The sequence below is a fragment of the Centruroides sculpturatus genome, unplaced genomic scaffold (genome assembly GCF_000671375.1).
Source record: "Centruroides sculpturatus isolate CEXI.00-Female unplaced genomic scaffold, Cexi_2.0 scaffold293, whole genome shotgun sequence".
Taxonomy (NCBI): domain Eukaryota; kingdom Metazoa; phylum Arthropoda; class Arachnida; order Scorpiones; family Buthidae; genus Centruroides; species Centruroides sculpturatus.
The window spans coordinates 238,792-263,449 of NW_019384893.1; the positions used below are offsets into that span (position 1 = coordinate 238,792).

At 37.0% G+C, this 24,658-nt stretch overlaps 1 protein-coding gene across 1 annotated transcript in view; it reads left to right on the forward strand.

Moving 5' to 3' along the window:
- The window catches only part of LOC111631316 (zinc finger protein 423-like), a 62,209-nt gene that overhangs the window by 30,013 nt on the left and 7,538 nt on the right, over positions 1–24,658 (forward strand). Inside the window, exons 3-6 of the mRNA XM_023375533.1 lie at positions 19,787–20,001; positions 21,107–21,445; positions 21,588–21,884; positions 24,455–24,655. Coding sequence (XP_023231301.1) covers positions 19,787–20,001; positions 21,107–21,445; positions 21,588–21,884; positions 24,455–24,655 — 1,052 coding nt within the window. The remainder of the gene's footprint in view (positions 1–19,786; positions 20,002–21,106; positions 21,446–21,587; positions 21,885–24,454; positions 24,656–24,658) is intronic.

The window sequence follows — 24,658 nt, forward strand, 5'->3', positions numbered from 1 at the left end:
GGGGGGGAAAAAGGAATTTATCCATTTTATTATCCAGAATCTTCTTCTTCTTCTTCGAGGGAGGGAAAAAGGAATTTATCCATTTTATTATCCAGAAAAATACCCAATAAAAGAAGATAATTGACGTAGAAGACGACATCAATCTTGAAAACTTTAAAGTTGAAGATGTAAAGTAGATAAATGATTAACTTCGGGATATTTCACAATCGAATAATAGCTACTGTGGGAATGAAAGTACGTGACGAGTAAATAAAATATTATTAACTTTACAAATTGCTGTCATCAAGCTTAAACAATACCCGTGGTAAGTTTATGATGTATAGTAAGTATAGGAAACACAGGTACTACATAGATATGTAACAGATGAGTTTAGTTAAATTGATCGGCAGATTTTCTTATCCAATCTACGTTGCTATTTGGGCGGATGATATTAATGATTTATGAACGGTCTAGATGACTACACTGATTGCAGATCAAACGATAGAAACTAGCCAGAGTTATTTTTAAACTTCGCCTATTTACTCGTCTCGAAACTTATGGATGCCCTTCTCACGTAATAAGTTTAAAGAGCATTTATGGAAATCGACAATTCCACTATCAAATTTTAACCATTTTCGTTAAAGAATCTTAACTACTTTGCATTATATTAAGAATATTTTTCTCGTTTAATAAATGGTTTTAGATCATTTTTGTCCATAGTTGTCACGACGCCCGGCCTCACGTATCTGGCTGCTACGTGCCACTAACATAATTACCAACCCCAGGTGGCACTTGGAAACTCGATGTAAATCACTGGTAGACAAGTAAATTATCGTCCCGTTTCTGATTAATTGGGATTTTAAAGCTTTTTACCTAACATGGAATATGATAAAGTTGAAATAATTTATCACCTGTAGCAGAATTTAGTTAATGATGGTGTCCCCGATTGCACGGATCATCTGGTCTATTGCAGTTAACATCTCTCTCTCTTCCTTGCTCATTCAGTTCACAGAATGCTGCCTACTGAGTTTGCTAATAAGTATATTAATTTATCAGTTATCCTTGAGGTAAAGCCACTGTTATTATAATGCAGGGACTAACAAGGGATGAATACAACCATCGTCATTCAAACAGCAGATTACAAACATACTCAATAGGTTATTTATTTTATTGAGTAGAAGTTAATTCTGTATTTGAGGACCATTTCTTGGAGTAGAAGAAGAAGAAGAAGAAAAAAAAAAGAAATCTAGACACGATGATGTTTTCTACTTTAAATATCGATACTGGACACGGAAAAAGTCCATTTTCGGATACGCTAGGCCATAGTTACAAATAGGAATTCGTCCACGATTGTCACTCATTGCAATAAAGCGAGTAGTAAAATTAATGATATAGTAATATTTATTACTTCTATTCCGTTTTAATGACACGATTGTCAATGTAATTTGTACCTACCGTATGGAAATGTATCACTTAATGATATAATTACTTCGTTATAATTTGTATCCTGTTTTATTTTTTTAAATACATCTCTCTCTGTGTCTCCATCGGCTTGTTTTCTAAATGGAAATTAAGCGGTCTTACGATAAGAATTTATTGCAAGAATGTTGGTTTAGGTGCTTTTTTTTTATAAAAAGTAAAGTAAATTTCGATTTGGGAAAAGAGCAGCGTGGTTCCATCAGTTGGCCCCACTCCGTCTCCTCTTGCACACAGACAGGTGGAGATGAATGTCTTCCAAAACAAGACATACCCAACATGTCAGCAGGAGAGGCAGGGTGTCCTTTGGCCGCGGGCTGAAAGACAGATTTCCCGCTGTTCAACCACTAGGATATCTTCATTTTAACCCTAGTTATTTACTGACTAGTTTAAGTTCTATTGAAAAGCAACTCTTGTCTATACCTCACCCTAACTTTTTTATCTGGACAGTTGTGCCATTTATCACACACGCCTTCTTAAGGATAGTTGTCTCTTCGAGTAATTGTTTCTTACTTTCTTCTCGACCGGGAATAAATTGTGTAACAAATTACATCGCAACCAATCGATCGGATCCACCAGTCGATCTCAATAAAGCTCCCTTCACAATTTTAATTCTTCCTTCTTTAAATATTGTTGTAATATTTCATTATATTTCTCTTCTTTTGTTAAAAAAAAAATTCTATGAGAATGTAAGAGATATCACATTTAATTTTAATATATTTCTGAAAGCCATTCATAAATCTTCAATCCATTCATTTTACAGGGCCTAATTTATGTTTTCCTGTCATCAGATTTTTAAATTTATATTGAAATTTCTATTCTTTACATTAGAGTCACTTTACAATTAATCTGTTACGTTAAATCCAGATTTGTTTATTGTCGAAAATTCTCAATTTATACGGTTAAAAATCTATAATTATTTTGTATGGAGAGAGAGGGAGTTAGAAAAAGAGCTTTGGACGTTGTTAGTTTAAGAGAACGACGGTGAAAAGTAGCTTAGTGGCATTCAGAAAACGCTCCTGTAAACGGAATGGTTGACTTTGACTTTCAGTAAAGAAAAGAAGGTGAATAAGGTTACTTTGTAACTAATGGATCGATTTTCTTGTGTATAGCATCACTGCGCGCTTTGATTTTTCCAAGTTTTTGAAGAGGAAATAATTAAGAGCTAATAATTGTATAGAAGAGAGCTAGCTTATTCCCTGTACTCTCTCTCTCTCTCTCTCTTCTATACAATCACCCTACCGCCTTTATAATTCTTGGTAGGGTAAGGGGTCTTAAAAGCCAGACATTTTGTAAGTAATTAGTGCAGAATGTCCACCCACCTTTCACGTGGCGACAAAGAGCGTCGTGTCTCGCTTTCCTCTCTCTTCCAATCGTTATTCGCGTAATTTGCATGCCTTGGGGGTTCTGTACAGTTACCATGGTAACGAGGATCCAGGACCACCACCCATCTATTTTCTTGAAATATATATTTAATAAATAAATTCCCAAGTGAGACTTCGGGGAGAGAGAGACTGCATAATTTTCACCTTGTTTAGCGTTCATTATAAGCCGAAAGCTTGGATGGGAAGGGTGATGGCGCGAGCCGTGTCTTTGGGGATGTGAATAAACCAAGTCTTCCATTAGAATAGCTGCAGCCATAAAAGTAATGAAAAGACAAATTCTTAATGACAAACATCGCAGACGAAATGGATGGTTGCACTCAGCACGGCCATTAAAGAATTTCAACAATTTCAGAGCAAAAGAGAACAGAGATGGAGCGAAGAAGAAGAGAGAGAGAGAGAGAGAGATAGAGAGTAGGCAGAAGGAAAGAAGAAGAGAGAGAGAGAAAAAAAAAGAAAGAAAGAAAAAGCAACTTTATGAAGTTGCTTCACGTCTCGTCCACCTTTGGGAATAACATGAATATTGCAGTTTCTCTGTAATCGTGCCTGCTTTTCCGCCGGGGCGCTGTCTTACCTGCAGTTCGTGCAACGAAGAACTGCTAAAAATCCAATAGTGTAATTCAGACATCTTTCCAGTCGCTGAGTGTGCCTCGCGGGACTCTGTATCGCCCGGAGCTTGTGGCGCAAACGCAAAGCATTGGCCCCTATACCAAAAGTTTTGAGTAGCAAATTAAGATGTTCGGTGTTAGGAGTGGGTCGGTAAACCCAGGGGCATGGAGTGCGCGCACACCTAATGGCAACTGGGATCCCCCAGCGTGCAGCGCAAAACCAGCAGACAAAAGAATCGGCTGAAAAGGATTCTAATAAAGTGGACTGCTAGTGGCCGTTTGATCCCTCGAGATTTCGACTGGTAATAACGGTTTTTCTCCAACCATGTCCCGCCGGTCAACTGGTGCTTTGCCGCATGGGACTCGGCTAATGGTAACAGCAGGTGTTGTTGTAATTACTGACTGGACGGGGCAACAGCTCCCTGGTCGTGCATTCATTATTTTCTCACTGCTACCTGCTCTCCATCGTCTCTACTCCACTGATTACTTTGCTGCTTTTTTAACTTTCTCTCTTTTTCTCTCTCCTGTTTACTCTTTCTACCAGATTTTTACTTCGTCCCCTGCTCTCTATTTATTTGTTTAAAACACGGATTTCTCATTATTAAATGCTTTCCTTATATCTTTTAAAATAAAATAAATAATTTCCAGTGTTTTTTTATTTATTTATTTCAATTTTTTTAACTCAAAAGTAGAGGATATGCGGTCTCGAAAGAATTTCAATTAAGCGAATTCGGAAATGTGACTCTTGGCTTATGAACAGGCTTTGCACACATCGACATCATTTGTCACCCAGTGGGAGAGAATGTTTTGTTAATACTTTGCGAGACAAGTGTAGTGTTGACCTGTACCTACAACGGAATAATATTATGACGTCAGTTGATGGAGTCCGTAATTCCTCTTGAAATTCAAAAATCGACTTTAAAGAACGTGGAGTGCATTTTTAGTCGTCGAGTTAATAAAAACCTGTCTGTGTGTATCACTGCAGCGGTTTGGGGATTTTTTTTTTAAAGAATGTGACTCGATTGCGATTATTTTAAGGGGGGAACGAAGGAGATTTTTATTTGTTTATCTATAAACTAATTAGATGATTTATTATGGTTTATCTATCTACTATTTTTAGGTATTGTTTATTTATAAAAGATAAAATATTTTACAGGGGTTTAGAATGAGTTAATAAGTCATTCTCTTGAGATGTTCGTCTCAATTAATTCGTTGTGTTTTCTCTTAAAAGTCTGTATTAAAGTTAAAATGAATTAATTTAAAAATTAAATTTGTAAATTTCCAGTTAATTTATGTAACGGGGATATTTGTATAAAGGTTTTTCCTACCCCCTTTATCTAAATTTAGTAAATATTTATACGAGAAAAAGACGTGTTATTCTTTCGATGACTAATTAGTTTGTTAGATTAAGAATGCAATGATGTTGGACTGTCCGGTATCTATTTGTTAGTCTAAGTGATTAAGAACTTTCGACCCACCATCTATTGGTGTGATTCTGTGACGGAAACTAAACTCCCCATCAAAGAAAACGTGCTGAAAAAGTTGACCTCCCGCAGCTACATCTCTCTGCAGCCGACACCCTACTGGGCACAATCTCCTGCTGGGTCTGAATACCACCAGGCCTTACACCACCTCCCCAGTGGCCGTCCGAACAAAGACCAGCAGACCCCTGTGGGTGACAGCTGTGGGAATGAAACCACAGGGGGTCTGGCAAGGAGGCTTCTCGGAATGTGCCTCTAATTGAGTCTGTACTGTTTGCCTTCCGCTGCAGGCATAGACGACCCGGTGATTGTCCCTTATCCCCTAGGGTGAACCACAGACGGGACGCGTTACCATGGAGATAGAGGAGACTACAGAATCAGGTTAGTAACAGAAATTATCTCATTCGTCTTCATCCTTTTCTTTAAAATATTAAATGAAAAGGGTTGCTGACGCCCGTCTGTCGCCTCCATCCTTTCCCTGTACACTCCCATCCCACTTTAATTATTCGGCCGAAGAGCAGACAATTGGCTCTAAAAACCTCTATTGTCTTCGACCGAGCTCACAGCAAGAACGGCTTCCAGATTTTTTTTCTTCCTTCTTCCTTCCGAAATCTCTTCCGGAGACAGAAACAATTAAAATCCCGCTCTCTAATCTACTACCTCAGCAATTAACTCCATTATATTCTCACCGGATACTACTAGATGGCGGAACAATCCTTACTCTCTAAGCTACATAATCCGACTCGATGTGTAATAAGAAATCAATAGCTCATCTCAATCACCAGCAAATGTTTTCGATCGAAGAAGTGTGGACAAGAGAAGACATCGGATTAGAACAATTCAAGATCGATAATCGAAACACCGCTGGTTGCATTTTTTAAAAATGACTTTTCTCTCTTCACTTCTAAACCCAGCCACATAATTTTAATATGGTTTATCTAAAAACTAAAGAAATCGTGGCTTACCCCACCCCTTTCACTGATTAATAATCGTTAGTTAATTATTACGTTCATCATGCCCAGGGCTGATCTGTTTCGAATAAGACGTATTCGTTAATCATGTTTTTATTCTTTTCTTCGGTTGTCACGCATTCACATCATGTAGAAGTATTCATTCCATAGATTTTTTAATACTTTTTTATACACATATTTAATTGCCGGGTGATGGCAATCACATCTGGATCGTCTCTAACCTGAATAACGGACACTTTACTTAAATACTACACGTGCAAAATTCCTATAAAACTTACAACTTTCCTTTATCGCCGAACAGAATCTGCATGTTTAATTAATTTTACTTTTTTTTATCAATAAGTTCAACGTTTTCTTTCTATCTTAAGGATCAGTCGATTGTCTGCTTCAAATAGTTCGAATTACCTGAGGGAGGAAAGACAGCTCGCGAGTAAACACGCCTTTGTACAGTTTTAAAAGTCGTTTTTCTTTGATTGAGATGTGGACAGTTACCGAACTATCATCATTTTCATCTTCAATATTTCATCTAAAAAGATGTCGTCTCTTCATATTAAACAATTTACAGTCGACCCCCCTATAACACTGTTGATAATTCCGTTTTATATGAATTCTATGTTGTACGAGTCACTTAGATTTTACAAATACGTGTGCCGGGCTGTAAACTGCTCACGTATTTGTAAAATCTAAGTGACTCGTACAACATGGAATTCATATAAAACGAAATTATTAACAGTGTTATAGGGGGGTCGATTGTTATTTTGTTGTAACTTTGTAGTACAACCACGTACAAAAAAATCTTTAAAGTGAAATCTTTCTTACACGTTATTATTAAATAGTTGAGTGTTATACAAACATAACGTATCCTTCAATATTAAACAACAACAATAAAATCGAATGCCTTTATGCGCTTAACAGCAATCTAACAGCTGACACCTTTGCTTTTAACACAATAGTTAAGGTTTCGGAAGGGCACAACAAGCCATAAAAAGCCTCCCCCGCAACAAAATAAGCAATAGAAAGAACAAGCTCGGGTCATTCGTCGTCTCCTTTTGTAAAGTTAGAAAACGTAGACAACAGTTCTTCCACCCCGACCTCAAACTGTCCAGTCATTGTAGACACTCAAACAGGTAGTTTAAATAAGTCTTTATCCGCTATTGACCCGAAGGACACGTGGTACTTTAGGTTGGCTACAGATGTCTTCTTTTCGCTCCCCACTTACCACTTCGCGGTTTCCAAAAATCCACCTAGAACGCTTTTAATTGGAGCATTGTTTAAAATATCTTAGTATCTTCAAGGGGGAGATAACACGCGTAGAATAGGAAAAGTGACGTTCTATTTACGCTCTTCTAATTCGGATTAGATTTAACGGAGGAAGAAGAACGAAACAACAACAACAAAAAAAAAAAAAAAATACAGCGAAAAATATAATTGATGGGAACGTCACGCCGAGGAACAGGGGTCAATCAGTTTCATTTCATCGACCGCAGTCGGCAAACCAATTGTACGAGATCAGGTAGACAGAGGTCGAGAAAAAAGGATCATGTTGGAGTTTCCTGGTAGGCCGGGGAGTCGTGTGACGTCCCCCGTGGTCAGTACTAACCGAGCAAACTAAGTGTAATCAACTCGGCGTGACCCGGCGTGTGTCGACATGATATTTCCTTCCATCTCCGGGGACAGACTTGGGCTGCAATCTGCAGCCGGCCGTTCCGCTTCAACGGTAAACACTGTCTGTTGGGCTCGCTTAGTCCGCGGAATCAATTGGAATTGTTTCGGAATCGTTTCCCGTTTCGGCCCTTAAAATATTTACGATATGGTCGGGTTTAATTGATAATCGCTAGACTTTACCCTTCCTGTGACGTAGGCGAAAACTTCACCGCTTCTATTCTTCCTCTATAAGGTAACAGTGACGCACCCACAGGAGCCAATGGGATCTCTGGCACCCCTAAAGTAAAAAGGAAAACAACACTAGTAAATTCTCCTTAATTAAAATTTTCATTTTTTATTTATATTTTGTCGTATCTTCTATTACTTATGAATTAACAGTCACATAAGGTGAGAATTTTATTGAATTCCCAACCTTACGTGCTCCTCAAAGATTAAATTTTGAATGCACCACTGATAGATAATGTTTAAAAGCTTGGACATTCTTCTTCTTCTTCCATCATTTACAGCATCATCTCCAGCATCACCGGATCATCTCCAGCATCATTTTTTTTTCCGGATAAATTATAACATACGAAATAAACTAAAAAAAAAATACAAAATTTCGTCGATTATAACAGAAAAATACGTGCCAAATTTTTCTATTTAAACTTTATAAATATATTTTAATCCCTTCTTTATATAATTAATAAATCGACACTCCAAAACCGTCATTAAGATGACATAAAAATAGGAAAGTTTCCTGTTTAAAATTATCATTTTTCTTTTATCTGTTATCGAAAATAACTTCATTAAACAAATCGGCACAACTTTAACAAAATTCTTCTGTTTTTTTTCTTTAAAAAAAAGAATATTCTTTGGCATTCCTTTTATCTTCCATTGTTATAACGATTTGCATGAATTGTGCGCCATTTCTTACTTTTTACAATGGCCAACAATGAACAAATAAAACGTTTTTCCGCCGAATTTCGGCACGAATTTTATAAATCATCGTTTTGTATAGGAAAATGGATCCTATCCGGAATATTTTAATGAAAAAAATAATAATACAAAGGTACCTTTTTTTTTGCTGTTTCTCTTATGATTATTTAACTTTATTCTTCAGATCTACCTGGATCATTTTCAGAAACTTTTTTTTTTTTTTTCCCTATAGATCTTGATAGGTTATCAAAGAATGACAGTAGATTTTCTATAGAAGTAGAATCATTATTTTATACTTTTTTATTTTATTTTCCTCCCCTCCTTTATATAAAGGACGATTATCGAGTCTTAACTTCAGAAATTCTCTTCGTCGTTAAGGAAATTGAATGACGTAAAATGTCAAAAAATTCTTTCAAAAAAAAAAAAAAAAGAGGAAATAAATTCCTGTTTGTAAACGGCCATTTTCTTTTTCTTATCGATAAGAAAAGTTTATTAAGTAAACAAATTCATTCTAAATTATTAAGGTAGATTCGTATTCTATTATATAGATTAGTCTATAATAATTTTTACTAGATGAAGAAATCGTTTTAGACAATTAACAATAGTTTGGAACGTTGAAAACATTGTCTTTACATCAGTCAGGGGGCTGATCAGATTCGATCTTCAGTTGGACTTAACGCTATCTTCAGTTGACCGTCAGCTTTTAGTACTTTTGTACAGAGGGGGATCGACAGAGAGAGAAAAAATACATGGAGTAAGCACTTTGATCATCGACCCGATCGAAGAAAACCGAGTCTTTAACTCCATTTAAGTCGTGTATAGATATATAATTATCCTAAGAATAAAAAAAAAACTTTGTTGTTTTTCTATTATTTAACTTAATTATTTAATAAAATTTTGAAGAAGTTTGGTGTAGGATCTAGAAAATATTGATAAGTACAAGTAGACCCCCCCCCCTATAACACTGTAGATAATTCCGTGTTATATGAATTCCATGTTGTATGAGTCACTTAGATTTTACAAATATGTATGCCGGGCTGTGAATGGCTCATGTATTTGTAAAATCTAAATAACTCATACAACATGGAATTCATATAACACGGATTTATCTACAGTGTTATAGGGGGGTCTACTTGTAACGCGTGTAAAAAAGGGGGCATAAACGTAGTTGTCAAATTTTTTGATGGCTCTTTCTTCCTTACATTTTCACATAAGCCCTGTATCGAATGACCAAAGATAATCACTGTTTGCTTCGTGTTAACGTAGAAGAACTAGGTTGAAAAAGTAAGGAGATATTTTAAAAAAAGATTTAAAATTATTGTTTATATATATATACAATAAACTGCTTAACCCCTTAGGGTATATCGACAAATGTTACTTTTACGAACGAACCATTTATCACGAATCTTGTGTAAATCGTGTTTTGTAATTTTCACCTTTTTTTCTCCCCCTCTCTGAAAATTAGGACTGTATTTACAGTGTGTATTTTTCTAAGATAATTTCTTCTATGATCAGATAAAAGTACGTTTAAACTATTTTTAATAGCGATAAAATAAAACAAGGTCATGTTTTATGAGGTTGTATGTTTTAAAAATTAGGCTATGCTAGCTTATTAACTCAAAATATTGTTGCATAATATATGTGTTTGTTCGACTAATCGCTTTGTTTTTTCACGATTGGGGAAGGTTTACTGGTAAATTTTCTTATTTAAGATGCGAATGATCGGAATTAGAATTAGAAAAATTGATTTTTTGGGCCAAAATCTAACTGGTAAAAGTCCCATTTTCTTTGTTGTTATGTGTTTGTGTACTCCATTTCCATCACGAAAATTGGGATGTTGTATAATGAAGCTATATAATTTTATTAATTTTAAGCCTTAATCTATAATTTTCGAAGATTGATTATCTTCTGTTCTATCGATGAGCCTTCCCTCCCCCCAAAAAAAAGACGAAAGAAAGAAAGACTAATTTGCATAAAATGTTTTGCATTTTTCGCTTCGTCGGCTCTACTGTATTAGTTGTATGAAGAATAATACGCTATAAATTCTTGAGTTTAAACCCATTATTGTCAAATATGCGAAAAGCACATGATAATTTTTGAGAATATCGCGACCACACCTTTACCAAAAAAAAAATTATTGTACCGAAAAGTGAGAGAGCGTTGTTTATACGAAAGATCGCGTGTGTTTAGACATCAGGTATCAAAAGTTAATTGTGCGAGGCGTTGTACCAGTTGTTTGTTGGTGTAGTAAGAAGCACGTGCACACGAAGATTCGTCTAACTACTCGTTTGCACGCCATGGCGCCTCTAAACTATTGGGTGACAAAGGCCAATGGCAAGTTATCACCTAGTCTGTCGTCTATCGAGTAAAAAGACCACCACCGCGACGATAGTACTTTTCGATTAGGAAAAAAAAAAAAAGAAAAAGAAAAAGAAAAGAATCTATCTATAATCGGTTTTCGGAAGTAGATAAAAGTAAACAAAAACCCCGTTTCCTGTAAACAGTTTTTCGGGCGCGCAGGATGTAATTATAACCATAGGGAAAATGGCCACCAGCTGTGACACGAGTGACCTTGGTAAACGATGCGATCTCCACCATTGGCGGAGGTAATAACGGATGACCCAACACCCCCAAAAGAGTACTCCGCAACGTTCACACTTTACTGAGCTCATTGTCCTTGCAAAAATTGATTTTTCTTTTAACTCCGAACTCTGTATTGTTAACCGAATTAATAATAATAATAATTGTTGGATTGCCATTGACCTCCGATGGCCAAACAATGTGAAGCGGTCCGAATCCTTACAGAGAATCATTATATTTAATTGTAGATATTAAGAAAAGTATTAACACGTTTGACTAAGTAAGTGAATAAAAGCCAATCCGGACTTATTAGTCCCAGGACAGTTGACGAAAGAATCGATCAGAGTCAAGATATTCGAGTATTTCTATCAAGATATTTAATTCTGTCGGGAATAAAACCATTAATCATTGGTCAAAACTTTTGTCGTAAATTTATTAAGGGAACAATTCTTTTTTCTAAGTTAGAATTGGGGGATCGAAATCATGATTGCCGTGACGTCAGAGGCCGTGTGAACGACATCGGTAGATCCGTCTCGAAAGTCGTCCTTGCCATGTCCTTGAAGTCCACTCTGCTATTACTGGCAGAAAGAAAGGTAAAAACGGTACTTGGGGCAACAATCAGCTTGACAGGAGGCAGTTTGGACACAAGCGGCTCTGACAGGTTTATGGAAGATACGTAAGCTCTTCACTCTCTCTCCCTCTATTGATTAGAAAAGAGTTCTTCTCTCCTCTCTTTCTCTCAAATTCCTCTTCCCTCAGCAATCTTTTCCTTCGGGCCTACCGAAAAATCATTAAAGATTTTTCTCATCCAGTCAAAATGGCTAATTTCAATTATATTATATTACACTAGTCTAAGTAACTAAGATGAATATTTAATTAATATAATCGGGAATAAGACACCAAAGAAGACAAACTAGACCTTTAAAAGTCATGCCACATTCAATTAGTGGTGGGATACAAGTTAAAATAACACTATAAAACTTTTAATGGGTGTTTTATTCGGGTTCGGTTCAGCGGTGGTTTCTCTATATGTAAGTAAATCCACATATTTTTCGGATCGAAACAAAGTATTTTACTGTTTTTCTCCTTCTTTATCTTCTTCTTCTTCTTCTCTTACCATTCTTATTTTTTAAATTTATATTTGTGAGGGGAAGTTGAAATAATTGTCACAGTAAATCGAGAATCGCGTGTTTAAAATCTTATTTTAGCATCACCTCCCGAATAATTGTGAGCTTTTTTTTTTTGTTTTCTTTTAAATGAATAGTTTTGAATCATTCCCTGGAGGAAGGTGTGATGATTGAATGACGATTTCATTCATTTCAAACGAATAAAATGATGTATTTTCGGGTCGTCTCGACTGAGAAAGTGTGATATTAATTTAGGGAATAGGGGAACAATTACCGGTTTGGGTTTAGAATAGTAGAGAGGATTTTTGAATTCCCCATGGCTTCATTCGGTGCAAGTTCAGTGACATGACGAAATGACGTCACAAGCGTGAGAGAGTTGCCGGACGATTTGGCTCAAACTCGTATTTGTTGAGTGTCATGTTAATTGCCACACCGATTGTGTCGAAGAGAGAGAGAGAGAGAGAGCGGAGAGAGAGAGGCCCCCTTTTGTCTTAACACGAAACCCTTTGCATCTTTTAGTGGCTTGCCTTATCTAGTTCGTCTTCACGGTTTGCCCGAGGGGACAGTCCCCCCCCGCTCCGGGCTCGGCAGTGATAACGTCTTTAGAAGGCCGCAGCTGAAAGAGATATATGATGTGCGGGTAAAAACTGAGCCGGCTTTCTCAACCCCATCATCTCCCGGAGTCTTTCAGCTAAAACAAATCGGGCCTAAGGCACACGGCTATTTACAGCGATAATTAGACTACGATGCTTTAGACTACCGAGACGTCGGGGTCAAAATGTACACCTGCTCGCACCTAAAAAGTAAAGTGTATGTGATGATGCCCGAAATGGTGAAAGCCGACTAATCAGCTGCTCTACGTTTCCTGAATCGGTTACGTTATCTGGTGTTTTTGAGACCGGACCGAGTTGCCGGACGACCCTAACCTCTAATCATCTTCTTCTCAGACTAATTAAGCAGAATAATCTTTTATCGAACAAGGTGTAAAGATTGCTTTAGACCATTCTTACGGAATTTAAATTTGAACCGCGTACAATTTTCTAATGTGAATGGCCATTTAAGCCTGTTTGTTTGGCGGTGGCACCCATCGTTCCTACGTAAATCTTCGTTCTTTTCGTCCACGCCTCTTCACGTAATGAGAAAAGTAAACGGAAACGAAGAAGAATCGATGATAAAACAATAATTATAATTTAAAAAAAAAAATGACACGATGATGTATATTGCATCGTGCTCTTTAAAGGTTTCATTGTGATAAAGTTAATATTGGAGTAGGCAAAAAAAATAAAATATATTTGGAATAAAAGACATTTATCCTTTTCGCTAGAATAATAATAAAACTCGAGCGGTTATCCGAAAATTCAAGATAATCATTAGTTTCGGCGTGATACGAAGATTATGAGTTTGATACTCTGCAGTAGCCTATTTTTCACACTTAACTTTATAACTGGACACTTCCTTCTCGCTGGGTTTCAATTTATTATTTGCTTTTTTTTTCTTTTCGCTCTAGTTTCTTTTCCCTTCCTTTCGTGCAAATCCCATCCTTCTTTTCTTTTTTTTTCCCCTTCTCCTCCGTTCGTCTTTTGGTAGGAATTCGGATGGAGAATTAGCACTTCCGAGAGTCATCGATGGGTGTAGAAGCCGAGAAGAGGGGTGGGGGGTCCGACGTGTCCGATTTTATTAGCCTCGGGTGGTACCCGAGGCGTCGTTCGTCCCAAACTTGAGGATATAATTTTAAAAGCCGAGACGAAGCCGTGAGAACCGCACGCCACACTTCAATTAATAGTAAGCATTTCAATCACTCGGCATGACAGTCACAGTGGGAAGAAAACGTTTTTTGATCCAAATCGGGCATCAGACGAAAAAGTTCTCGGGTGTGTGACAAAATTTTCCGCTATTTGATCACGGTACAGACTAATTGCTCTTAGCCCATGGTACCAAGCTGTCCAGCCGTGCCGAACCGAGAGGGGTCACTCACCTCACCAGTGGCAAATGGTACGAGGGTCTGACTCGCCAAAGGCCCGTAGGCCGGTACGTTGGCCCGCACCTCACCCCACTTATTAAATCGATCGAATTACTCGAGATCGAATCGGTGGGATCTTATACCGAGTTGTCATTAGTCCTAATTATAGGTGATCGGAAGTCATCGCGTATTTAACCGTCACGCGGGAGGTCGTTCGATACGTCACGGTTCGCCACCTGTGCTCCGATAAGTCCGTAAGGCCCGAGATATAACGATTAGTAGGGACCTCTCTGCACATGTTTCCATCTAGGTGTGGCCGCCTAATATGCAAAAATAAATATTTAAGAAAAAAAAAAAGAGTTTAATTGGCCACACTCGGGTAATGGGATGCCAATGACGATGTCGTTTCGTTCTAGCCAACACGCTCTACGCCAATTAGGTCCCTGCCCCGAATGATTGAATGCCATTATTTGTCACTTACGCTCCCTACCGACTCTAATATAATTACCCTTCCTTTAATTTCATTAGGAAATCTCAATTTATTCTGAAAAAGTCACATGCCTTTTTTCTTTCTTGTGTGTGTGTGTGTTTTTTTTTAGTTAAACGATCCGAATATCGTGTTAAATACCGAATATCTCAGATAAAATTTTTTTATATTATTCATTGTATTCGATTATAATATAATTTATTAGTCGTTAAAAATGTCCTACATTGAGTTTTACAGAGGGGGGAAAAACATTTACATTGTTAGAGACACGAACAGTTTATAAGATACACGCGCAAGTAGAATTCGTAATAAGGCACATTCGGTGTGTTCCTGTATAATAATTTCTACTGTTTATTTATTTTTTTTAATAAAAATTCCTATTAGATTGGTAAAAACTTGTAGAAGATTTTCGAATTTTCTGATTATCGACTGAAGGAAACACGTAAAGAACGTGTAAGACTGTGTGTTTCGGCGTGGGTAGAAATTGTTTAAACAATGTAATTTAACGAGAACGATTTTGTAGATCGGATCGTCTCGTTCTCGTTAAACATTTAACACGATTATAAATCTTAACAGCGCGTGTGGTTTTCCTGTCAGGACGTTCACACGACATTTTCTTCTTTCCCCCTCTTCTCCTCTTTTTAGATTCTCACACTAAGAAACGAATGTCCTGCTTTTCAGTCCTTTAAAAAAAAAAAGATTCTGTCTCGATTGATATACTTTTTATTTATTTTTTTAATATAAAATAAGCGTAAATACGTACCAATTTCTTATTTTTCTATTACTAAAAACGGATCCGATTATGTGAAATTCCTCTATTATTTTCGAAGGTATAATAGGAGAATTTTCGATTTTTTCCTGTTGCGGTTGGATCTAATCTATAATACTTAGACGTTTGATGAAGCATTTTAATTAAGCGATGCGATTGTTTGACCGGATGAAGACGATTTCGGGGTTAAGGACGAGATAAATGGTCGAGCCTACACAATCGTGAACACGCGATTGATCGATGTTGGGGGGAATAGTCACGAGGTATTCCCGCTGATCTTCTTCCCTTCCCCTCCCCTCCCCTCCCCCGTTGGTCCGACTGGCCGCACCTGCTGGCCATTGTTCTTCCGCCTATCGACTCGAAATACAAAATGGAATTGGGAAGAGGCGATAGGGATTTGGGTCAAACTAATTTGTCAGTTTTTATTATAGAGAGAGTTGCGACGGAAGAAAAATAATACGCGATCCATCAGCTACCCTCAGGACAACTTTTTGGGTGTGGAATCGACGGCCCAGATGTGTTTGCACAGCAGCAAATTACCATTTGAACTTCGACCAATCATTATTGTTTACACTTCTATAACCGGCTATCCCTATCAATATGCAAACTCGTCTCTACAATTCGGATTGATTTCAAACACTGCCTTAACAGTTAATTAATTATAATAAATCGAATGTCATTCTTATATTGGCAGCGAACGGAGGGGTGAATCTAATTGAAAAGTTTCTTATCTCGTCACTCTCCTAGGAGAGAGAGAGAGAGAGAGAGAGAGGGGTTAAATACTTCTTTTCTACGGTCTTTTGAATGTTGTCCCGCTAATCAAAAATAGCCAGATTCCAGCTAATTTATGAGAAGAGACGTGTAACCCCCTAACAAGTCTATCAATAGTTTGTTTCACTTTAAAATGTAACCTTTAATGGCTCTTGCCACTTTTCTTGTAATTGATTTAACGTTTTTTTTTTTTTGTTTTTCCATTGTTCTTTATCTAAACGTTCGGACGAGACAGCGGTCAATAAGATTATAGGGTGAAAAATCTGGTTCGACTCTTCTTGGGCAAGTGAACAGAAACATTTGTAATTGGTAACTCGAAGAGCGAAACCTTTTAATGGGTAGAGCGAAGCGCTGAGAACAAGTTAACATTGACACACATTACTGCATGACTAACAACTGAATTTTACCGCTTCCATCACTTCCAATTTAAGCAAAATTATTTAGATTAAAATGTTTTTTATTATTCCCCCCCTTCGCTATACAGAAGTATTTTAAAAATCACGCGATATAACGTTTCTCTCTCTCTCCCCCTCTGTCTCTTTTATTGAATTTTTAATCGTGTTTAAAAATGATTAATGGTCGCGTAATGCTTAATTTGTTAGAATCGTATTGTTGTTAAAAGTAATTTAAATGAATTATTTGTTAGTTAGTAAATTGAAATTAACCTGGAACGATTTTTGTAACGTTATAAAATCGCTGTCGGGAATAGTTTATCAGCCAGAGAAGGCTGTCGGAGATGGCCTATAAAAGAGTCTAGGTGGGGCCCCCTAACTGTCAGAAGACACCACCTCCTTAAGTAACCGCCAATTGTAGTTTGGTAAATTCTTTTCTGTTCAATATTCAACGTTCGTTTCTCAAACAGATTCCATTATAAATTTGAAAAAAAAGGGGAGAGAAAAAAAGGACTGTAGATGAGTAAAATAGATCCAGGTCGAATGCACCTCGACATTTGGGAGCTGTCGGTGAACGATAAAACATTCCAGCAGATACACGCGATTAGAGTAACATCTGGTGGTTGGTCCTCCTATTGGTACGTGTGAAAAGGGTCGAGGGACATCTCGCGGGGTCAGGCAAACGTCCGGAAGACGCCACGCACACGCCGCATTTGGAGGAAAACCGCTAATGACGTTCTGATGATAGACGTGACTTTTTCTCTTTAATCCAAGCAAACCGACGACGGAACGAGAAAGAAAGAGAGAAAGAACAGAAAAAAAAAATCAATTGCAGTCTCAGACACATTTCCGGCCTAACCTGGCCGTAAACTATGTGCAGTCTACTGCACCATAACGGTCTTAGAAGGAGGGTGGCAGGTGAGAGCTCGATACCTGACACTTCCTTACCGATAGCTCTATTTAGGCCATTATTTCGGACCCGGGGTCAGAACCCTGCACAAAGTGATAGCAGATGGCCCGGGGAGAAGAGGGGGCGGCGAAATGAAGACCCGCATTCACTCCCCAAACCCCTTTCCACTGCCCCCAAAAACTTATACATCAACTATTCTCCCCGGTGACGTGGAAGCCAAGTGGGTCCTGCTTTCTTTTGTCCCCCACGTGTCTGGAGGGGGTAGAATGCACCCCACACGGCGTCTCTAGCCTCCCACCAACAGAGTTCGGACGTCCCTGTGGCCGTGGATAGCCAATTACCTAGCAGCCTGCCAGCACGGCTGGCTGACCTCGGTGTGTTGATGACAAGCTAGGACGACTGGCTACTGTCAGTCCAGCGGAACTGAGGATCAAGTCCAGTTCTACCGCTCCGACCGCCAGCATGAAGTTAATGGATGTGATAGCTAGTGAGTTGATATCTTTTACCTACGGTAGCCGTTCGGGTTACAGGTGTCAGGTAAACGTCGCATACTCCGTCCTATCGCGCCTTTTACTATTGATAGATAACGTATTAATCGTAAACGAGATAAATGCTAAATAGGAATAATAATAGAGGCCCTTCTAATTTGGATCCCCATTCGAAAGGTAATTTATTTCGTTGGCTTCTATACCTAACATAACGTAAATTAAACGTTGTTTTGACCAGTAACTTTCTATACAGTTATTCGTTTTAACTTTGAAATTTGTCCCCCTCTCGGATCCGTTTTGTTTTTAGTTTTCTCCTTTTAAAAAATCAATAATTGTTTTATAAATCTAATAAAAGTAAACTTCGTAACTCTTTCTTATAATCATTTATCTACAACCTTGTAATTATAGATTTAATCTAAACGACTCTACCCCTAAGCTTATGTCTATAGAATCGATACACGCCAATAATTCATTATCTGCGATTTTTTCATTCCCTTCTTGGATTGTCTTTCTTTTGTTTCCTCCAAGAGTTACAGTTACGATAACAGTATTTTATTACCTCCATGCTTTTCATTGTTACGCTATAGATTCTTTCTAATTTTCTACATAATTTCCTCCGATCTATTAAGAAGACCCCTATCGATTCTAGCAATTTATTTAAAAGAATAACACTAATTTTATTTGTTTTTTTTTAAAGAATTAATAGGCCTATTTTCGTAGGTTAAAATGTCGTTCACGATCCCCAATACATTCTAAATTTTAGGATGTTTTGCAATATAACAATACGGAAATTTACTTGTCAAATTTTGGGCGTATCCGTCCCAGATATGATACGTCAATGCGAATAATTTTTGATTAACAATTAGAAAAATCAGATTAATCTATACATTTCATCCCATTACTAATCAACAAATTAGATTTGCCCTTAAAAAAAGTGTACATTTTTCAATATAAATTCTAATTTGGAGAGAAGAAACAATTCTTTTTTTTTATATATATATATTCTTAGAAATATATTAATAACTGAGAAAATTATTATTAAATAATTGATTTATAGAGGCCTAATTTTAAATTTATATAGGCTACTTGAGTACACATACACGTACTCGAAATAGGAACTATAAAAACCTTTACGTGTCGCCATTATTCTTTATTTAAAATATAATTTTCTCCGAATCAATAGTGAAAAATAGAAGAAATTTAGAATATAATGTTTATTAAAAAAACAAAATATTTTAATATAATCATTAGTAAAGATATAAAAAAAGAGAATTTATCCCTTAAAAAAATACTTCCTATATGAGAATTTTTCTATCTATGTGTGTCGCGATACGTGTGTATAATCTAATCATAATCATAGGTGGAATTTAGCTTAGCTGTTAACACTTTTAAAGGAGAAAATATATCGAAGAGTCGATTTATATAAAAGTCTATTGTCTTCAGTAATTAACCTTACCTAAGCCCCGGAGGAATAGGATAATTCTTCGTGTCAGAACTTCGACACATGGGAGGAAGATAATTTCCTATCCTTCCTTTTATAGTAGAAGGCATTATCAACAAGAGTTGTGCCGTCACGTCTCGCACAGACCGTTCTTTAAATATTGGTATCACTTTTATTAATGATGGCCCGTATTATCTGTGGATTCATCTATTGTTCCGGAGTGGCCAGCCAACGGGCAGATGGGAAAGAAAGGTAGTTGATATATTATACATAGATAACCATCTTGGACCATAGAAAATAGAAATGCGATTGTCCAATCAGTGAGAAGCAGATGACTTTGCTTAAAAGATGAAATAGTAAAACGTTTGTTATTCCTTTTAGGACTGAACGGCGGGGTTGGTACACCCACATCGTGGAGGTCTTCGGACACCCCTGATGACCAGTCCTTATCCTTGTCTCCTACCAGCTGCGCCACACCCTCTGATCCAGATACCGACCTCACCTACACCATTGGGGTGACAGAGAACACGCCCTACGCCTGCCAGTTTTGTGACAAGGCCTTTCCTCGTCTCAGCTACCTGAAAAGACATGAACAGGTAGGTATTTTATCACTGGGGGTTTTATCCGTATCCACTCGATGGTAGCGAGTATCGTAGGGTCGTAACCTAGAAGATCCATTAGATCTACTGAAAGGGGTCTGCCAATGGTCTTTTAAAAAATACTTTATGAATCAGAATGCGGGAACCTACCGTGCATAGTGGGTGGAGTAAGGACACGTTCTGTCAACTTATGACGTTTGGCTTTCCACTTATTATAGGGTTGTATAGCTTATTCTGGTCTTTGTCCGTTCACCCGGCTTTGGGTTGCTTTCTGAATACTTTAACCTGTTGCCAAAACGTGTATATCTAATTAAACAGATTAGGTTTTGAAATTTGAATATTTCTACGATATAATTCGAGCGTAACGCGTGTTTTACGAATTAGTTAAAAACAGAGACGGTTAGAGAAGATAGGAAAATTCACTTTAATCGTAGTTAATCTTGAAAAATTGATTGTCTTAATTATATTTGTAATTATAAGTTCTGATGACGCGGGCCTGTTTATATGTATTCTGGAGATTCTCGTTCGAATGAAATTATTCCCCGAACGAACAACGCATTAAGTAGTCTGGAGCAAGACGGACTGGTGTTGTTCACAAATGGAACTAAAACTTTGGATAGTTTGTTTTATCGATTGCTTTTCGGAAGTACACTAATGTTGGCCCTAGAGGATATGTTGGAGAACGAAATTTAATTATCGTGGGACAGAAAGTGGTGTAAATCACAATTAAAATCACTGTGACAAAATATTGCAGCGTGTGTGAGGGTGCACGTTTCCACTTATGCTACAGGTGTAAGCCTTTTACAGAATTAGCCTCACTCCCCTTGGGAGCTAGTCAATTAGTAAAGGACGTCATACAAAAGTAGCGCTTCTTCTAACGACGCTCTCTAAAGTGACAAGACGGAGAAGGACTGGAAAATCAGATATTTAGCTTTTTACACGTTGAATCAATTAGTAGCGGAGATGGTTACGAAGATACGCTTCGGTATTTCCTTCGAAAATTACACATATAACTTTAAGTTAAGGAAAGAGTTGGCGCTATCGATTTAATGTCCACTCCCCTGTATATATTTATTTAAGAAAAATATACGTTTCGTTTCAGATTCACAGTGACCAGATGCCGTTTAAATGTGACTATTGCCAGAGATTATTTAAACATAAGAGGAGTAGAGATCGTCACATCAAACTACATACGGGTGACAGAAAATACCGATGTCCTCATTGCGAATCGGCATTTTCTCGTAGCGACCATTTAAAGATTCACTTGAAGACTCACGACAATGCAAAACCTTTCCAATGCACCGTTTGCAACAGAGGTTACAACACAGCAGCTGCTCTCACTTCCCACATGCAAAACCACAAAAAAGAAAGCCAAGCCGGACATAGTCCCTTCCGTTGTCTCCAATGTTCTGCTTCTTTCACTAGCTCCAGGGATTTACAGGTAAGCATCGATACCACTGTCTTTATATATATATATATATATACAATAAACTGCTTAACCCCTTAGGGTATATCGACAAATGTTACTTTTACGAACGAACCATTTATCACGAATCTTGTGTAAATCGTGTTTTGTAATNCAGAGATTATTTAAACATAAGAGGAGTAGAGATCGTCACATCAAACTACATACGGGTGACAGAAAATACCGATGTCCTCATTGCGAATCGGCATTTTCTCGTAGCGACCATTTAAAGATTCACTTGAAGACTCACGACAATGCAAAACCTTTCCAATGCACCGTTTGCAACAGAGGTTACAACACAGCAGCTGCTCTCACTTCCCACATGCAAAACCACAAAAAAGAAAGCCAAGCCGGACATAGTCCCTTCCGTTGTCTCCAATGTTCTGCTTCTTTCACTAGCTCCAGGGATTTACAGGTAAGCATCGATACCACTGTCTTTATATATATATATATATATATTTTCTTATAACTCCATACTACAATATATACAATTGAAATTTAAAAAAAAAAATTAAATTTAACACTATAATAATTGATATTTATAGCCTGTTTTGTAACTAAATCGCGATCGATCGTTAACCATAAATTGCATGCATTGAATATCATCTTAAGCATGGGAGATGTTAACTACTTCTGTCATTGATTTAACAAACAGTAGGCCTATAAAGTCACGTTGACAAAAAGCCATTTTGACACTTTATTTATTCTCCACTCTTCATTTGCATTTTAAAACACGCTCAAAGAGAATTCTATATATATATATATATATATTTTTTACATTTTATTTATTAAAAATTAGCTTATATAAAATGAAAGAATGGTGTTTCTTAAATTAGTTTCCACGTATCCATTTATTTTTCATTTTAAAATATTGTCTACGAGTCTACTTAGAGATTGATCATCGTTTAACGAAATTTAACCGTGTAGTCGTTAAACAGAAAGAGAAAAACATGTTATTTGTAGTAATTATGCAGATAATTCATATAAATAATGTATATACAGCAATCAGAAGCCGATATTAATACAAATATATAATTTTTTTTTTTTTTTCTTTCCTCTTGGATTTATTGCTGGATGAGGATCGAAATAAGTAGTGTGAAAGAGTGAGTTGAGTGGCCTCGAATTTCTTTAAAACTGTAGAGCAGCATCATTTTATGGTAGAAAATGGTAGGGTAAAGCATTGATGGCAGACAGATATGAAACACGCAATAGCTACACCCACTAAATAGGCATTCCCTCCGCCCTAGCCCGAAGCCGGTCCTTCGTGTCTAGATAATGTTAAACCAAGTATGCAGCTCGATAGATGGTATACCAGAATGAAGAAGCGTTTTTAATCTATTCCGCTACGGGTAAGAAAAAGAAAATTAATGAGAGAAGTGTGACAGGTGTTTGCGTGTTTGACAACACAAAACTGTTCCGAAGAGCTAATGGTGCAAATTTTAGTGCGACCGGAGCCAAACTAATATCAATTAGAAAAGAGACCACCCGGTAACTGAAATATGTTATAGGGGTAAAAAAAAAAAAAGACGGGTACCCGTATCGATTTTATATATAAAATTCGGTGGCCCTCACGCTACGAAATCGTCCAGTTCAACGTACTTTTTTACTCCCACACATCTTCCTTTATCCACGTTGCAACCGAATATACTCCCACACTGAGTGCAAGGTTGATGCTTTAAACGTTGTTTACGGCAATTTCTCGGAAGTTGCAACCTCTTAACTGCCATTCAACAGTAGCTGCAACTATCACGATCAAGATGCAATTTGAATAGCTATTTGCTACGGTAATTGTTTCATTAGCTGTGCAAATTTATTGTGTGTCTGAGAGCAAAGATAATATCCAACAGACTTAAACGATCGAAACTTCTTTGATTATTAAAAAAAAAGGATTTTTATCAATAAAAGAAATGGCAGAAATAATATATCATTTTAGTATAATTTAACAATTTCATTGGGAAAAGAAAAGAAAACGATTACCTTAAAAGCATTAACCATTTATTCCATTCAGAATTGGAATAGATGAGGTTTTCTAATTAGGTGTGTGCGGGGATGATAAAAGCTTTTCTTTAATTAAGATATTTAAAAGGAAGAATGAAAGGATGAAAAATCTAAAAATTCAATTTCCAGTGAAAAATTAAGAATTTTGAATTTTTAATTATGATGAAAGTTATTACGGTTAATCAAGAGAGATTCTTTGTGTAACTAATAAGTTGAATTTCTTTTACAAGTTACCAACTAATTTATAAGTTTAATGAATATAACGACTTCATCCCTCATTTAAATAATACTAATGATAACGTGGATCATTGAGAAATTAGAAAATTTGTATATTTTTTTATAAACGAATCTTGAAGAGAATTTAAAGTAATGGTGTTTAAAGATTGTAGCGGAAAATCATCCGGATGAGATCTCAAACAATATCAAATCCTGAATTGGTAACAAGATCACTGACCCTAAACACACTCCACCCTTCACTAACGGTCCGTGGCCAGTACGGTAGTTCTCACGTTACCCAATAATTATGTGAAAATCAATACAGACCGACCAAAGTAGCTCGGGCAATTTATTAGTAATGACAGGTTTAGCTAGTGGCGAAGGCGTAGAGCCTTTTGGCTCGACTCAAACACATTACAAGAGAGAGGTACGAAGCGTAACGAATCAACTATAGTCAAGAAATCCCGAGTGACAACGAATCTTTTTTTTTTTTAATGCCAAACTACTCTCCGAATTCAAAGCCCTCCATTGTAATAACCATGATTCTGTTTCGTGACTATAAGATGTAAATTTATCGCTTTCTCCGGAAGAATATAGTCACGATAAGAGACGTAGTCTTTCACACCTGTGACTTGCCACCGTTGAAACACTTCGCTTGCCGCAAAAAAAAAAAACGTTAAAATAACGCCTGGTGGAGTATCGGGTGATAATTTATCTTTAACTTATGATAAAATAACACTTTGAATCTTTTTTTTTTATTTTTATTTTCAGCATCATATCAACACTCACAGAGAAGACAGTTCTTCTCCAGCAGATAAATCTTGCCAGTGTGCCTTTTGTCCTCAATTTTGTCCTACACCAAACACTCTTAAACATCACTTGGAACAAGTCCATCCTGTCGAGAGTCAGGGTAGATGTTCTATTTGCCAGGAAACATTTTTATCGTTAGAAGCACTGAGTCAACATAGAAAGGTA